Here is an 18,857-nt window from a genome sequence, read left to right on the forward strand (position 1 = left end):
AAGACGACGGAATGAGAGCTCACGCGGTGCCCCGAAGATTTTATTTTTGAGCGTCCACAGTGTGAGAAGGTGGCAGCAGGAGCAGAGTATAGGAGTAAATGACAGGATGACAAGTGCCATCTGCCGCGCCTGAACCACAACACTATATCGGCGAATTCAGCACACTTGAACTGTGCCCGAATAAGCTGGAGCACAATGATGAAATTGCGCTGTAACATCCACAAAATGGCTAACGCGCCGGAGTGCGCAAACAGTTTGCGTCAATTCCACGTAAAATATGAGATTTCATGGGTGCTGCATCTCGACGAGCGACTGATGTACTGCAACGCTATCGCAGAGAGCGAGCAGCTCTGCCAGTAACAATGTAATCGGGATCTCTAACACAAGAGCAAGTCCGGTCGGCAAGTGGGTCAGAAGGGCACTGCAAGGAAGGGTGCAGTGTAGATGAAGTCAGCCCGGCATCTGCTTATGCTCTCAGTTCGAGTTTCTGAGATGCGAAAATGAAGAGCGAAACTGGATACACTGAGATGGATACATCCCAGAGGCTTGCTAGTGGTCGTTTCACAACGCTCCCACGGTGGCACTGACAAAGTATGTTCGTCCAGCGAATGGACTTTAGGGCCCATGTAATGTACTAAGGCAGCTGCCACAGAAACACTGGTGTGCTCTATCCTCCTTGCCTTGCGCCTTCGATGAATGAGCTTGTCCAGCGTATTTAGTGTCACTTACCGTTTGGGTGGCAATCAGTGTGGCTGCAAAAAGGTACTAGAGGAAGTACAGGAGATTGAAAGCCGGCGTATGAGTTTATTTTCCATCGGCTGCTAGGGATGTGTTCTTCAAGTTTTGTTTCAACTGTGGTACCTCCATGGTACAGTGAACGGTTGAATTCGCTTTACTGTCTACTAACCTGACCGATACGAATAATTTTTGCGTCACCTACAATGTGTTTTAACATTTTTTTTAAATTTACTTGTATTGCATGAGAATGCAATGCCTGGGTACTTGGAACTAGTAGATTAAAAGGCAATTGTAAGATATTCACATTTGTATATTGCCAGCACATTATGTAAAAACTGGCAGGAATAAAAAATAGAAAATATATAAACAGAGGCTCTAGCCTTGAAGAGGTTCTAGGCCTGAAGAAGGCAAGGGAGAGAGAGAAAACATTTATTTGGTGGCCATTGAGTGAATGTGGGAGGGTCCCTCTGACCTGGACTGCGCAACAAGTCCACTTTTGTCAAAATGGCAGCTCAGAAATCCTGTTTACAGATTTTTACATACGAAGATTGCGCAACATTTTTTATCAAGCGTACTTTATAGCTCTTTGCGCGTTCTTAGTCGTATTGAACTTACCATTACTATAGTGATTCCGGGTGTCCCACAACTGCTCGGTTTCCCTTACACGAGGGCTATGGTTTTGAGGCGTACAACCTGAGCTATTATGACATCAAGCAGTCGTGCAAAAAAAAAAAGAAATTCTCCAATACCTTAACAAATTAATGGTATTGACCAAGAGCTGCATGAACTTCCTGCACGTTGGTGAAGATTATGCATTGTGATTGAAAAACGCGACAAGCGCACTGAAATCGTAGTGGTCGAGGACTTGGAGCAGCGCAGGAACCTTGCTCTTCACATTGATTCCTTTAAACTTGTACACGTCAATGTAGAGGTCGGTGATCATTCCTGCGTGAGAAGAAACGGCGTCTATAAATAACCTCGCATGTTTAGGGAAAAAAAGGCTGCGAGATTTTTTGTGCCTTCAACAGAGTGCCGTGGAAAGCTGTGGCTTGTTGCTGTACATAAAGTAGCTCACACTTAGCCAGAATTTCCTTTACTGCATCGCTGTGGCCATGGAACGCTTAGCCAAAAGTTTGTAGATTTCAGCGAAAACTAAAAGGAAAGGGTCTATTATGCCTGTACAGATATCAAAAATGGGCCGCAAAAATATTTCAGTGAGAAGTGATGGGCTGAAAATCTCACCCACTGCAATAGCGAGTGTATCGTCATGAGCAGCCAGGAGCAAAGTCTTTTCTGCCATAGTTTCAGCCACTGCAAACCGCTGAATTTCAGTGTCAAGCTGAAAAAAAGCCACATTATTTCGAGGTCATGAACGGCTGACCACGGAGCAATATCGTACGCCAAAATGCGAACGCTCGCACAGCTAGCTCCTTGCTCTTTATAATGTGCCCTAGTGTTGCCTGACTCTCAGGCTGCTCACGTACTCCAAAATATTTGATTGATATGTGGGGTTTAACGTCCGAAAACCACCATATGATTATAAGAGGCGCCATAGTGGAGGGCTCCGGAAATTTTGACCACCTGGGGTTCTTTAACGTGCGCCCAAATCTGAGCACACGGGCCTACAACGTTTCCGCCTCCACCGGAAACGCAGCCCCCTCAGCCAGGATTGGATCCCGCGACCTGCGGGTCAGCAGCCGAGTACCTTAGCCACTAGACCACCGCGGCGGGGCACTCCAAAATATTTAAATAATAACTTAGGTGCTCAATTTAATTTGCTATGCCAGCTTATTTGTGAATGCACAAGAATTCACTCACATTACGCAGATTATAATCGAAGATTACATGTCATGAAGTGCACCTTATATTCTCCTCAAGCCGTAGTAGTAATTATTTATGTCACTTTTACAAGACCGAATAGCCAACGGAAGTCATTTATGCGAGCATACAAGACGAGTACAGAATCGGTACAAAGAGGACACTGAGCCATTGATAGCAACACTGAAGAAGCACAGACAAAAAATAAACGTGAAAAATGTGGCTGATCCTCCTACCTATGAATCGGTATAACAATAAAGTGAAACGTGTCTTCACAGAGGTACTTGAGCATTCTTTCAGCATCAGCAACAAATTTCGCCGTCACGTGAACAATGGCAAGCAGCTCGAAACTTGTAGAGCGCACCTCAAGCAAAAAATACGCACGGAATTGAAATACGCAGGATGAACGCGAACGGACAACTGTCACAGCTCGACACTAAATTTAGCGCACTGTTCAAACACAAGGTCCGACGCATGGAACGAGCGCACAAGCATACACAGAACATGCGCGAACAGCTGTCAGAATTTTCACTTCGACGTGTGTCAGCAGTGCACTCCTTTCGTAGCCGCGGCAGCGAGCGAAGTGACCTTCGTCGTCTCCGGAATTACGAGTCTGATAAGCGCGCGCGCAAGACAGACCACGCTCTCTAGTGGCGACGACCTTTAGGGCGCTCCCAAAGCGAGGCCGTCGCGCCATCTCGCTACTGATAATAAAAACGCGCAAAAAGTTCGAGAGCTCTGAGGAACGCAAAGTAGTGTGTGGTTTATGGCTTCTTAGCATTCTCGCGAATGTACGCTCCGTGGCACAGTGGTTAGCACCGCGCGCTGCAAGTCGGGAGGTTTCATGCTCTATTGGCCTGGTTTTATTGCAATAGCAATTATATGGACAACTTCGGCTGGATTTTGCCGCCGGCGTCAATATGCATACATATATGAAAACGCAAGGAAGAAAAATAATCCAGAAAAAGACTCCTGCACCCAGATTTGAACGTCCAACCACTTGCTTGGGATTGCGAGGCATTAGCCACTAAGCTACGAAAGAGCACCTCTTTCAACGTTGAAACGGGAAGCTATGTAGATCTTCCGCGAACTGCGGGCGCGGGCTAAAAACGCACACACGAAGCGACGAAGAGGCGCACTGCACAAGTGCGTCTTCTTTGCTTCGGTTGTTGGTTGATTTCGTTATGCCACAACATTTACTATAAGCCGATTTTTCTACCTCCCACATGCATAGATCAAATAACTCACGGCCCTCAGTCCCCAGCAGTTGCGAAGTAACTGACCACGGCGGCGGTCAGATCTGCAACGCAGCAGAGGGTGCTAAGAATCTCTGGATCCGGACAGGCCGCTGTTGGAACCTGAACTTGGCAACGTTTAACGCTAGAACCTTATCTAGGGGGGGAAGTCTAGCTGTACTATTCGAGGAGGCCGCACCCCAGGCCTCTTTATGCAGTTCCATCAACACGCGGATTTTTTTTTATCCGGTTGGGAACTGCGCGGTACCGGGATTCGAACCACGGACCTCTTGCATGCGAGGCGGATGCTCTAACCACTACGCCATCGCCGCGAGGGAAGTCTAGCTGTACTATTCGAGGAGCTAGAGGGTGTTAAATGGGATATAGTAGGGCTCTGTGAGGTTAGGAGGACAGATGAGGCCTATACGGCGCTACAGAATGGGCACGTCCTTTGCTATTGGGGCTTGGCTGACAGAAGAGAACTGGGAGTGGGGTTCCTAATTAACAGAAACATAGCTGGCAACATAGAGGAATACTATAGCATTAATAAAAGGATGGTAAATATCGTAATTAAACTGAATAAGAGATACAAGATGAAGGTGGTACAGGTTTACGCACCTACATCCAGCCATGATGACGCTTCAGTTGAAAGCTTCTATGACACGTGGAATCGGCAATGAGTAAGGTAAAAACACAGTATACAATACTGATGGGAGACTTTAATGCAAAGGTAGGGAAGAAGCAGGCTGGAGACCAGGCAGTAGGAGATTATGGCATTGGTACTAGAAATGCCAGAGGGGAGCTATTAGTAGAATTCGCAGAACGCAATAATTTACGAATGTCGAATACCTTCTACCGGAAGCGAAGAACCTTAAGCGAACATGGAGGAGCCCTAATAGCGAAAATAAGAACGAAATAGAATTTATAATGAGTGCACACCCAGGCATCGTGCAGGATGTGGAAGTGGTTGGCAAGGTACGATGCAGTGACCATAAAATGGTACGGTCTCGAATTCGCCTAGACTTGAGGAAGGAACGACAGAAACTGATACGCAAAAAGCCAATCAGTGAGCTAGCACTGAGATGGAAGGCACAGGAATTCAGAGTCTCACTTCAGAACAGGTACTCGGCTCTTAGTGAGGAAACCAACCTTAGCATAGATACAATGAATCATAATTTGACAAGTATCATTACGGAGTGTGCAGTGGAAGTTGGAGGCAGGGTAGTTAGACAGGACACTGGCAAGCTTTCCCAGGAAACGAAGAATCTCATTAAGAAGCGTCTAATCATGAAAGTCTCATGTACAACAGACAAAATAGAACTGGCAGAGCTTTCGAAGTTGATTAATGGGCTTAAGGCATCCGATGTAAGAAGGTATAACACGGAGAGAATTGAACACGCTCTGAAAAACGGAGGAAGCGTCAAAGCAGTAAAGAGGAAACTTGGGGTAGGCAAAAATCGGATGTATGCGCTAGGGGACGAAGAAGGCAAAATAACTACCAATATGGATAGGATAGTTAAAATAGCGGTGGAGTTTTGCAGAGATCTGTACAGTAGCCGGGCCAACCACGACTTTAACCACGACTACAAGAACTAGCAGTAATCCAGATGACACCCCGCCAGTAATCATAGAAGAAGTCATAAAAGCTTAGGAGAGCATGCAAAGAGGCAAAGCTGCTGGTGAGGATCAGGTAACATGAGTGGGCAGTGGAACGGAGCGGCCGCCACCATGGTCTCATCCAACAACTTTTTGCTTTTTGTACAGTTGTTCGCAGTCATCAGCACGAGCTCGCCAGACTGCGTGGAACCACATGCGCCTGGCACGCCAAACGGCACGTGCCCTCCCCAGCCCGAACCGAGCCGTTGTTGCCCGGAGCCACTTCAACCTCCCGTTCCGGTAACCCCTTACGCTGCCACCAAGCCAACCGCATCGACATCGTCAAGCCACCCAGAAAACTACAAATACAGCCAGCCTTGCACCGCGCGCCTCAGTGGGCAGTGGAACGGAGCGGCCGCCACCATGGTCTCATCCAACCACTTTTTGCTTTTTGTACAGGTTGGTCCCTTCCAAGATTATAGCGCTAAGCGATCTAGCAACTATTGTCTGCTGCTCCTTCCATGCCCACATGTGTTGCTTGATATAGTCGCAGAGTGTTTTGTTGTTATAAAGGAACTTCTTCTTTGCGGGGATATTGAACAGAATCCTGGTCCGAATAGCGAAGTATTAGCCGCCATCAGCAAACTAACCGCACACTTGGATGAGCGTCATGACAACTTGCAGAAGACTATTAACGAAGTTAAAGAAAACCAGTTGCTACTTGATGCCAAAGTAACAGATTTAACCACCCTACTAACTGTACTTGAACAGAAGGTTCTTACCCTCGAGAGCGTTCCCGACAATGCACAGATACAAGGTCTTGTAACGGCTGCCGTGCGACATGAAAGTGTCGCTCTCAGTTCACGGCTTGATGACTTCGAGGATCGCTCTCGTAGGGAGAACCTAATTTTTTATGGGATATTGGATTCTGCCTCAGAAACCTGGGCCGAGTCGGAGCTAAAAAATTCGTGAAATCCTGTCTGCGTCTCTTAAACTGGAACTTCCTAATGAAGCCATCTCCCGTGCACACAGGCTTGGAACATATGTACAGAACAAATGTCGACCTGTTATTGTTCGCTTCAGTTCGTTTAAAACAAGAGAAAGTGTCTTTACTAAGAAATCGATGCTTCGCAGCACCCCCGTGTCAGTTAGCGAAGATTTCTGCAAGGCCACGCGCCACGTGCAGAAAAAGCTTTTAAATTTCGCGAAAAGCACTGGGCAGCCATATCACTTGAAGTATAACAAGATACTAATCAACAAGAAAGCCTACGTTTATTGTCCGGTCACCGATCGTGTAACCGAGGCAGAACCTATTTATGATAACCCCGTCCACGTTGCTCCCGAAGTAAGCAATGCAGAATGCGCAGGGGCCAGCGCTCCTCCTTCACATCGATAGCTAGATAAGCATTTTCGAGCTCATGAATTTTCTTTTTTGCTATGTAATTCTCGAAGTGTTACTAACAAGCGTGATGCCCTATCTGCGCTAATAGATACATGTCTAGCTGATGTCGTCGTAGTAACTGAAACTTGGCTGTCCGCGGAAATTGAAAATAACGAAATATTTAACTGTTCAAAAAAGTTTAAATTCTACCGCTGTGACCGGGGTACGAGGCGCGCGGGCGGCTTATTGATTGCCATTAGCGACGAGAATTGCTCGTTCAGTGTGCCTGTTGTTTCACCGCTTGAAATTGTTGTCGCGTGTGTTCGCATTAACCACAAAGATATCGTTGTTTGTGGCTGCTACCGGCCTCATAGCCTTACTACCGGTTTCGCAAATGAATTACACGATGTACTAAATAAGTTGCAAGTAAGGTTTCCGGCTGCGCCTATGTTTCTCCTAGGTGACTTTAACTTCCCTGATGTTTCGTGGTCTCCCCCTTTCCCAATTATTTCATCAACTTCTCCTGACAGTGCTGCCTTTCTTGATGTGTGTTCAGACTTTAACCTTACCCAGCTGGTTAACGCTCCAACCCGCATTACCTCGTCCACCTCCTCAGTTCTAGACTTGGTGCTGACCACGCATCCCGACCTAATTAAATCCCTATCAGTTATTCCGGGCATAAGCGACCATCTAGCTATTCATTTTAACATGACTAAAATAACTAAAAGAAATGATAGCTCAAAAGTTTTTAGGGACTACAAAAGAGCCGACTATGTTTCAATTAATAATGAGCTTCAGCTTTTCCTAAACGATTACCTTTCGCAATTTCTGGAAAGGTCCGTGCAACAAAACTGGAATTTGTTTAAGCAGAAGGTAGCAGAACTTACCAATCGTTTTATTCCGCTCCGCAGAATTAGGCAAAGCGCAAAGTCCTCTTGGTTCACGCTTACACTAAAACGACTACTGAATAAAAAGAAACGAATTTTTCGAAGGGCAAAGCTAACTAACAACGCGGAAAGGTGGTCCGCTTATCATCACGCAGCTGACGAGTACACTCGCGCATTATCCGTCGCAAAAGAAAATTATTATCAACAAACGCTTCCCTCTCTGCTTGCAACTAACCCTCAGAAATTTTGGCAGATGATTAGGGGAAATGAAAACAAGGCGATAGAATTAATCCATGATGATAACAGCCGTGTACCAAAAGAAGAGTGTTGTGTCATTTTAAGCTCTGTGTTTTCATCGTGCTTTGTTAAACCTACAGCGCTTTCCTTTCCCGATACCCCCACCCACAACTTTGTTGCCATGGAACCCCTTTTATTTGACTGTGTCGGCATACAAAAATTGATAGAAAACTTGAAATTAGCCAGTGCTCCAGGTGAAGACGGTATCTGTGCAAATTTTTTGCATAATACCTCTGTTTACTCATCTGTCATTTTATGTAAGCTTTTCACACAGTCTTTGGAATGTCATTGCCTCCCGGGCGACTGGAAAGCGGGAAAGGTGGTTCCTCTTCACAAATCAGGTGACGTTCATAACCCCCGCAATTACAGGCCCATATCGTTAACAAGTATACCGTGTAAGCTCATGGAACACGTCATCTACTCCCACATAATCACTTTCTTAGAAAACAACTCGTTCCTTAGTGATAACCAGCATGGATTCCGGAAACAGTACTCATGCGAGACCCAACTTCTCTGCCTTACTAATGACCTTTTTCTTGCCATTGACGCTTCTTCCCTTGTTGACTGTATTTTTCTCGACTTTGCTAAAGCTTTTGACACTGTATGCCATAAACTGCTACTGCTAAAACTAAGCAAACTTAATCTTGATGCTAACATATTAAAATGGATTGAATGCTTTTTAATAGACCGCTCCCAATTTGTAACTGCGAATGAATGCAACTCTCCCCTCTCACCCGTAACCTCTGGCGTCCCCCAAGGATCCGTTCTTGGCCCACTACTCTTCCTGATTTACATTAACGATTTGCCACATAACATCTCTTCTTCTATTAAACTTTTCGCCGATGACTGTGTTATTTACCGAGAAATTAAAACCCCTTCTGACCACCTTGCCCTTCAGTGTGACTTAGACAATGTTTCTTCTTGGTGCGATACTTGGCTAATGAAGCTTAATGTTACTAAATGCAAAGTAATGAGAGTCTCACGTCGAACATGTAATATTTCTACTAACTATGTACTTAATAATTCTCTCCTTACTAAAGTTAGCTCATACAAGTACCTTGGCATTACAATTTCTGACAACCTTTCCTGGCAGTCTCACATTGACATTATTAAAAACAATGCTAACCGCACACTTGGTTATTTACGCCGTAACTTCTCCCTTGCCCCGATGCAACTGAAACTTCTGCTCTATAAAACATTTGTCCGACAAAAGCTAGAATATTCATCATCTGTATGGGAACCCCACGTAAACATCCATATCAGTAGCATCGAAGAAATTCAAAATCGCGCCGCTCGTTTCATTTTGTCGAACTATTCCCGTACAGCAAGCGTAACCCATATGAAGTCAACCTTAAATCTACCCAGCCTATCATTTCGCCGCAAAATCTCGCGCTTGTGCCTCTTTCACAAGTTGTACCATACCATGCACTCACTGAGTAACTCGCTTTTTTTGCCGCCATCCTACATTTCATCCCGCAGCGATCACCACTTCAAAGTTGGAATTCCAAGCAGCCGTACAAACCTCCATTTTAATTCATTCGTGCCCAAAACAAGCACGGACTGGAATCACCTTCCCGCTTCCATCGCATCCATCACTGACCCGACCAACTTCAAGAATACCATAAACGCATACCCTTTTTAAACATGCTCCATTTGTTTGTACAGTTTTTTTTTCACCACTCCTCTCTGTAACGCCTTGTGCATTGAGAGAAAATAAATGAAATGAAATGAAATGAAATCAGATCTGCTGAAGGAGTGAGGACAGATTGTGTTAGAAAAACTAGCCACCCTGTTTACGAGGTGTCTCCTGACGGGAAGAGTACCAGAGCCTTGGAAGAACGCTAACAGCATCTTAATACATAAGAAAGGAGATGACAAGGACTTGAAGAATTACAGGCCGATTAGCTTGCTCTCTGTAGTATACAAGCTATTTACAAAGGTAATTGCTAACACAGTAAAGAAAACATTAGAATTAAATCAACCAAAGGAACAAGCAGGATTTTGAACAGACTACTCATTATTCGACCACATTCCTACTATCAATCAGGTAATAGAGGAATGCTCAGAATAAAACTAACCACTATACATAGTCTTCATATTTTACGAGAAGGCGTTTGATTCAGCAGAAATATCAGCCGTCATGCAGAAACTGCGGAATCAGGGGGTCGATGAAGTATATATAAACATCCTGGAAGAAATCTACAGGGGATCAACTGCTACCATAGTGCTTCATAAAGAAAGCAACAGAATATAATCAAGAAGGGTGTAAGGCAGGGGGACACAATCTCCCCAATGCTATTTACCGCGTGCTTACAGGAGGTTTTCAGAAGCCTAGAATGGGAACAGTTAGGGATAAGAGGTAATGGAGAGTACCTTAGTAACCTGCGCTTCGCCGATGACATTGCATTGCTGAGTAACTCAGGGGACGAATTGCAACTCCTGATTACGGAGTTAGACAAGGAGAGCAGAAAGGTGGGTCTTAAAATGAATCTGCAGAAAACGAAAGTAATGCACAACAACCTCGGAAAAGAGCAGCGCTTCGAAATAGGTAATAGTGCACTTCAAGTTGTAAAAGACTATGTCTACTTAGGGCAGGTAATAACCGCGGAGCGGAACCACGAGACTGAAGTAACTAGTAGAATAAGAATGGGGTGGAGCACATTTGGCAAGCACTCTCAAATTATGACAGGTAGATTGCCACTATCCCTCAAGAGGAAGGATTATAACAGCTGTATCTTGCCGGTACTTAGCTAAGGAGCAGAAACCTGGAGACTTACAAAGAGGGTTCAGCTTAAATCGAGGACGACACAGCGAGCAATGAAAAGAACAATGGTAGGTGTAACCTTAAGAGACAAGAAGAGAGCAGAATGGATTAGGGAACAAACTGGGGTTAAGAATATCATAGCTGAAATGAAGAAGAAGAAATGGACATGGGCCGGGCATGTAGCGCGTAGACAGGATAACCGCTGGTCGTTAAGGGTAACTAATTGGATTCCCATAAAAGGCAAGCGGGTTAGGGGGAGACAGAAGGTTAGGTGGGCAGATGAGATTAAGAAGTTTGCGGGTATAAATTGGCAGCAGCAAGCAGAGGACCGGGTTAACTGGCGGAACATGGGAGAGGCCTTTGTCCTGCAGTGGACGTAGTCAGGCTGATGATGATGGTGATGATGATGATGATAATTTTTCTATTGCTCAAAATTAGGATGAGTTCTTCGCATAAGCTTCAATTCTTTGTGACGTTGACGCTACCTGAGCGCATTAAACGTAAAAGTTTAGTATCATAACTAATATGGTCCGAGTGCCACAGCATACATTTTTTTTTCATTTTTGATGACTTTGAATACATTTATTGAAATACCCAGCAGAGATGCAGACATTGTCGAATAGTGCAAGAAAAGTAATAAATAAAAACTCCCGAGCATTTCCCCGAGGGTGAACATGGTTAAGTGCGGATGCATGGGGTGATGCTATGAGGGAGAATAAAGTTAAAATCCGTTGGCATTCGCCAATGAGTTAACGTAAACTCCCCCGTGTGATCACATTGCGTTTCCCAGAAACCATTAGACCCTCTCGGGAAATCTTGGTGAGTTTACGCGTATATGTGAGAGTAAATTCGCACTATAAAGATGTTTATGTCCACGGCCCGCATCGCCCGATCGCGCTCGCTATCACGGGCCCTTCGCCGCGCTGCCTTGTCTTCAACCGGCGCGACGTCTTTAACGACGCGTGCAATGCTCGCATTCGATTGCGTTGTACTCGTTGTTGGAGGTATCGCAGTCGAGGTGGATGCCTGCGATGGATCCGTACCTATGACGACTTGCCGATCTTGAGCAAGTCGTTGCTGCGCGGGCGCGTGCCGCCACTAAGCGAAGGGCGGAGCTTGCGCAATCACGTGGTGTGTGATGTCGCTGCGCCGTTGCTACAGACGCTCCTCTCCACTCCTCTCGCCGTTGCTAGGAGAGAGGAGAGGGCGCACCTCGGACGGCGGATTCAGAGTCGCTTATAAAGTGCATTTGCACACAATAACGCAACTACAGTGTACTAGAATGGGGCAGTGGAGTGAACGAGGCGGCCGCGCCGCATCTCGGCTGATTCTCCGGTGGATGACTGTAGGGGCGGCGCTGTAGTTACATGGTACTGAAGATCGCGGAAGCGTCTGCATTGGGAGCGTGCGCGCCCGCGCCTGCGAAAGCGTGTAATTGCTCGTTTTCAGCGCGTTTAATGCGTTTCTGAGCCTTTATCAGTGGACGTACCTGCTATGCGCCATGGTGCACGATTAAATATGCAGGCACGCTGAAATTGCGTCGATACATTCACTGTTTCAAAAGCCTGCCGACCCCGAAAAAAAATGTCAATCGAAATTTGCACAGATCCGCCTAGCTCCCTACTCAATCAGCGCTTTCAGCTGCGTTACATCATAGGTGGCTACTGGCAAACTACAAAGAGAGGAGAAGTATCGAAACTATGATTAAATCATGCGCTCGTTTTGTCAGCAGTCTCTACGAAATCCAGAGCACAGTGTTCCTCATATGAGCCTATATGCGGTCGATTGTTTCACGAGAAACCCGAGTGTAAGTAACGTTGTCACAACATTAATTGGTGACGACTCTTTTTATCATGCCAGTTTTGTGGAAATTAATTATTGCTTTCCGAAAGGCTTACTACATATTAAACTTATTAAAAACACTCAAACATAATAAAAAGTGCCAATTGTATATATAGCCCATCTGTTATTCGGCTGGTATTCGCAAATTGGAATACGGCTGGTATTCGCAAATTTTCTGAACGCGGGTCATAGATGCGTGCGGGTGACTCTGCGTCAGCTCTATGCGCGCACCAGGTCTGCAGTTCTACCATCGCTGCCATCGAAATGTTACAATGACTGGGTAAAGTGGTAAAATACATTTTGCAAGTTTTACCCGCTGCTGATTGCTCCTTCGTTTGTAGTGTACACGCTAAAAGAGAACTGTGCTGTTTTTCGTTGCGCATTCACAATTTTTCAAATGGAGCCTGATTAGGAATTACTTATTTACATAAAAAGGAAATATATTTATTCTCGCCTGACGTAGCTTAAAGACCGTGGTTGTAGAATTTGCTGTGTTTTACAGCGAAAGCTATTGAAATCACAAGGGCCGATTCCAGCGCCGTAGATGACCATTATAGCACGAAATAACAAAAGAAAATCTCACGTAAAAAAGGGGCGCTTTTGGGAATCTAACCCGAGCTCTTTAAGCGGTAGTCCAATACTCTACCACAAGACTACGTGAAAACTTCAAGCAAAACTCTAAAATTACTTTATGTAGGCTGCATATCGGGTAATAGTTTGCGTTTAAATGTGAAATAACTTGTTTTAGAACAGTTAAGTAACAGTCGTGCGTCACACAACGTGAATTGTGCAAAGAATACGCCGTTATGCTCTTACGCACTTCAAAAGCCCAAGGCAGTGTTCATTAAGTTATTTATGGGTAACTCTTCGTTGAGTTATATTCATCGAGATTAATCGGGTAAGTTCGTGTACCGTCAAAGCCAACAAATGTCGCATTTCACCAGCGTAACGTGAATACTGAATGTTCCTGCTCGTTATCCGGTCAGAAATTCAAAAAATTTGCAAAATTTAGTCAGCTCTTACGTCTCACTTTGTTGGTAATCGGGCAGAAAAGCGGCCTTCAAGCACTGCAAACACTGTGTGAAGGACGCAAGCCAAGTGTGCTAATAGGCAGCACGGCAAAAAAAAAAAAAAAGACACGGATGGGGTGTTGCCTGCAAAAACAGAGGGCGACTTCGCCGCACAGCTGGTTGCTAGCCAGGCAAGATGGCGCACCTATGCGCTACTCTGGTCCTTTAAGTAGAGAGTACTAGAAGTGTTGAGTGGCGTGACCGCGCCAGGCTGCCTGATCCCATCCGCGTTGCCCGTAGCGGCGGCGCTGCAGTCGAATAGCACTGAGAGAGCCGCGCAAGGCGTGCAGAAACTCCTATGCACTACGGCTCCTACGTCGCGCTTTCTTGATGTACATTTATTCGTACCTGCCCATCATTCATGTCTAGTACATGATGCCATAGCCCTTGAAGTACGACACGCGAATATACTGAATTTGTGCTCCATAAAAGCCCTCGTGAGAGATCGAAAATATTTCAGGAAGGACGTGTCTTATACTGATTTCTTCTGTCACAATTCTTTCTTTTTTCGTCAGGCATCCACAATGAGGCGTCTACAAGTTAGCTGTGCTCAAAAAGCATTGAAATAAAAAAATACCGTTTCAAATGCACACAGAGTCAGGAGGCCGTAAGTAGAGAGGGGAGAAGAAGAGAATCTGCCCCCGCTACACCACAAAGTTTTTTTTCGTAATTTACCTTTTCAGGGTCTACTAAAATATTTACAAGCATTCACAGCGACCACTTATTACCAAAATTAGCCGTTCTGCTGCACCTCCCCCCCTCGAAAAACAAATCAAATTCAGAGTGCTAATCTTGCGGCGAACGTTTACAGTTGGCGAAGCTGAATGTAGCGTGTCTCTGTACAAATTCGCACTGTCAATTTCAACTTTTCGACAGTATGACGTCTTAAAACTAGTTAAAGTCTAACGTAGTCAGAGGAGAAATGCACCGCCTACAAATAGTAACTGTGCTAAGGGGCATTGCATGAATAGTGTTAATGGGGCAGTGACGTGTGACTTGAATGCGTGTTGATGTGATTGATTGATATATGGGGCTTAACGTCCCAAAACCACCATTTGATTATGAGAGACGTTGTAGTGGAGGGCTCCGGGAATTTTGGCCACCTGGAGTTCTTTAACGTGCACCCAAATCTGAGCACACGGGCATACCAGATTTCCGCCTCCATAGGAAATGCAGCCACCGCAGCCGGGATTCAATCCCGCGACCTGCGGGTCAGCAGCCGAGTACCTTAGCCACTAGACCACAGCGGCGGGGCCCCAAATGCGTGAACTTAAATATATATATATATATATATATATATATATATATATATATATATATATATATATATATATATATATATATATATATATATATATATATATATATATATATATATATATATAGTCTAGCAGATCCTCCGTGAGCGGTCACAACGTGGTTTATTTCGACGTTTCGGCCTAGAGTCTGGCCTTCATCAGGAATAAAGATACAGTTTGTTGGTGCTCAGCTTTATACAATCTCAAATCAGAGGGCAAGGAAAGAGGGAAAAAAAGGAAATAAAAAAAAGAATATATATATATATATATATATATATATATATATATATATATATATATATATATATATAGAAATTGGATTGAGCGGACAAACGTGCGAAAACTTTTATTGCTCCTACGTTTCGGCCGGGGTCCGGCCTTCGTCAGGGAATACATTGCAAATGTCAACGTGCTGCTTATATACAATGGGGGCCCCCAACACGTGTCTATTTAATATCAAATGTCACATATATGACAGTGGCACACAAATCAACATGTGGAAGAGCACGATGTGATAATGACAAGACTATATCACGAAATGATAACATACGGTGAAGTCTGCGCAGCAAAAAAAGGCGTTTTTCATAGTCACGGAAAGGATCAACATAACAAGGGTGATAATGTACCACGAATGCATTTAACAATATTGTGTTAAAACAACTTGATGAACCAACAAGAAACATATGTGACATTTGATATTAAATAGACACGTGTTGGGGGCCCCCATTGTATATAAGCAGCACGTTGACATTTGCAATGTATTCCCTGACGAAGGCCGGACCCCGGCCGAAACGTAGGAGCAATAAAAGTTTTCGCACGTTTGTCCGCTCAATCCAATTTCTATTCATCACTGGATTCACAGAAGACACTCGCTGGATATATATATATATATATATATATATATATATATTGTAAGCTGGCGTTCTGTACCCTCAAGAATCTTCTTTATTGTGCCCCACAACCTAAACTGCAGTGGTGGTGAAGAGAACTTAGAGATGAAAAGATGGGACGCATAAATAATGCTCGCACTTATTTTCCCCGCACGCTTGAGGGGCCAGCGTGGCTGAGACTTAGGCGGGAAAGGTACGGCGAACAAATGGTTCAAGACGTGAAACGTGGACTATCTCAGAGACACGGTATCGACGGTCCGAGGAACCCTCAACGGTAGTGACAAGGTAATTGACAAGAGATGTTCGTTCACAAACAACGTAAGGTCCGAGAAAGCGTGACTGAAACTTTTCACACAATCCCGGTGTACGAACAGGCGTACAAAGTAGTACTTTATCTCCAGGACGGAACGTGACGTCTCGACGAAAGCTGTCATAGCGTTGCTTAGCGTGGCTTGTGGTCTTGTTGACTGGCCTCCGTGTTGAGTTGAGCACGTTGGCGTGTGTCAGCGAGCCTGGAGACAAAATATTCTGGCGTAGTCGTGGACGTTTGTTTTTTCGTTACACTGAAGAAAGAGGCGTCGATGGCGAATGTCAGCGCACGACTGTATACAGACGAGGAAGACCACTGCTGCATTTTGGCAGCAGTGGTTGCGGTTGTGTACAAGCATTGACCCTTGTGTTCGCTCCGTCCAGGTGGTGAATCTTATCTGCACGGCTCACCGGGCAGCACTGCTTAGCTGCTGCTGCTGTATCTTCGGCACGTGCAACTACGTCACTGAACTTCAGCCACTACGTTCGCCATCTACCGGAGAAGGAGCCCTACAAATAGACCATCGTTTGCCATTGCTTGTCATTTTGGCCGCAGTGGTTGCGGCTGTGTACAAGCATTGACCCTTGTGTTCGCTCTGTCCAGGTTCGTTGCTTCTTGGTGCACTCCTTTCTGTTTTGCATTTTTTCTCGCTTCCACTGCTGCCTTTATTATAGTTTAATATAGTTTATTTTCTTTTTTATTTTGTGTCTTTTGTTCCGTATTTTGAGTTTACTTATCTTCATTACTTATCTTGAGAATGCCGACTTGCGCGGAACTAGCAAAGGAACTACAGGCTCTTCGGCAGGAGGTCGCAGAGATGAAAACAAGCCTTGCGATGTTCAATGACCTCTATGAACGTGTAAAGAATGACAATGAGGCACTAACTAAAGAAAAAAAAAGGTCCTGAAGGATGAGAATAAGAAGCTCAGTAAACAAATGTGTGATCTCGAACAATACTCGCGACTTAATAATGTTGAACTGAAGGGAATTCCCGAGACAAAGGGCGAAGACTGCTTGGCAGTCGTTCAGGTTATCGGTGAGAAGATTGGTTGTCCAATTGCCGATACAGACATAGACGCCGCGCATTGGGTACCCGCAAAGAATGGAAGCAACATTATTGCGCGATTCTGTTCGAGAAACAAGAAGGCTGAATTCGATAAGAAGGCAAGAAAGGCACGCCTGTCTACCACAGATATAGGGTTTTCTCAGAGCACAGGCCCTAAACCTGTGTATGTGAATGACCATCTCACACCACAGCGAAAGTGCCTTTTTGCACAGGCACTTGCGCTTAAGAAAGCCAACCAGTGGAAGCTCCTCTGGACTGACAATTGTACAATCGAAGCCAGAAAGGCGGATGACAGTCGCGTGTTTCGAATTGCATGCGCAGAAGATTTCCGAGTATTCTCAGATATCCTATAAGTACCCATTTTAAACCGACCTTAGATTAACATGGCTGCGTTCTCGTGTCAGCAAACATCAGAATTGCTACTCGAGAAGTCACAAGCCCTATCACTACTTCACTTAAACAGTCGCAGTCATGGAGGCGGAAATGTTGTAGGCCCGTGTGCTCAGATTTGGGTGCACGTTAAAGAACCCCAGGTGGTCTAAATTTCCGGAGCCCTCCACTACGGCGTCTCTCATAATCATATAGTGGTTTTGGGACGTTAAACCCCACATATCAATCAAAACAGTCGCAGTCTTAGAAAGCACCAGGATGACTTTGTTGCGTTGATTTCTTTGCTTAAACATTTATTCTCTGTCATATGTTTATCTTAAACTTGGTTGACTGGTAATGAGGGTAACTTGTACGGATTGCCAGGTTATTATTCTGAATACTGTAATCGGGAGCTCTGTCGTGGTGGCGGTAGTGCCATACTTGTCAACTCATCCTTAACCTACACACGCCCTAGTGACATAACCTTCATAATAACAATATTTTATGTGAATCTGTTCGGCTTGAATTCAACCATAGTGTTATACCATTGAATAGCCGTAGTACTATTATAGCTTCCATTTATCGGTCACCTTCATCATCGTATTCCGGTTTTTGTAATCAGTTAAGCATCATTCTTAGTAACCTAGTGAGGGAAAATAAAAACGTTGTCTTATGTGGTGATTTTAATATAAACATTATTGATCCTGATAGTGCATCGTGCTTAGAATATATGAACTGTTCATGCTGCTTTGGCTTTACGTCGCATATTTCAGCACCAACTAGAAACGATTTACTAGGTTCGAATACGATAATAGATCATATCATCTCCAACATTTCCACTGAACACGTTGCAGGTGTAATAGATGATAGCATTACAGACCATAATCCCGTATTTTTCATTCTGGGCTCCGAAAATGCCAAGGCCAGTAAGATCTTTACGAAACGCCGATTCGATGCGAACAAGTTTGTGCAAATAATTGGCACAGTAGACTGGACATCGGTGACTAATCTAGACTGCTCAGGAAAGGCTTTTGAGTCTTTCTCAGAAGTAATAGCTTCAGGTATAGAAGCATGCCCCACTTCCACTACTGTCACGAAGTGGTATCGTTCCCCTACAAATCCATGGATAAGCAACTCGTTGTTGAAGTCCATTAATAAAAAGAATAACCTTCATAAGAAACTAAAGTCGCAGCCTTTTAACCTCGCATTAAAATGCCGCTTTCACAAATACTCGGCAACATTATCTTCCTTACTTAGGCGTGTTAAGCGCCATTACTATCGGAATCTCATTGTAAA

General features: G+C 44.7%; 1 protein-coding gene across 1 annotated transcript in view; it reads right to left on the reverse strand.

Annotated features, from left to right (window-relative positions):
• Positions 1 to 1,153: 1,153 nt before the first annotated feature.
• LOC119162682 (BBSome complex member BBS7) overlaps positions 1,154 to 18,857 on the reverse strand; it is a 287,576-nt gene continuing 269,872 nt past the window's right edge. Inside the window, exon 19 of the mRNA XM_075882301.1 lies at positions 1,154 to 1,683. Coding sequence (XP_075738416.1) covers positions 1,547 to 1,683 — 137 coding nt within the window. The 3' untranslated portion in view covers positions 1,154 to 1,546. The remainder of the gene's footprint in view (positions 1,684 to 18,857) is intronic.

This window comes from Rhipicephalus microplus, chromosome 2 (genome assembly GCF_043290135.1).
Source record: "Rhipicephalus microplus isolate Deutch F79 chromosome 2, USDA_Rmic, whole genome shotgun sequence".
In the NCBI taxonomy this organism is placed as follows: Eukaryota; Metazoa; Arthropoda; class Arachnida; order Ixodida; family Ixodidae; genus Rhipicephalus; species Rhipicephalus microplus.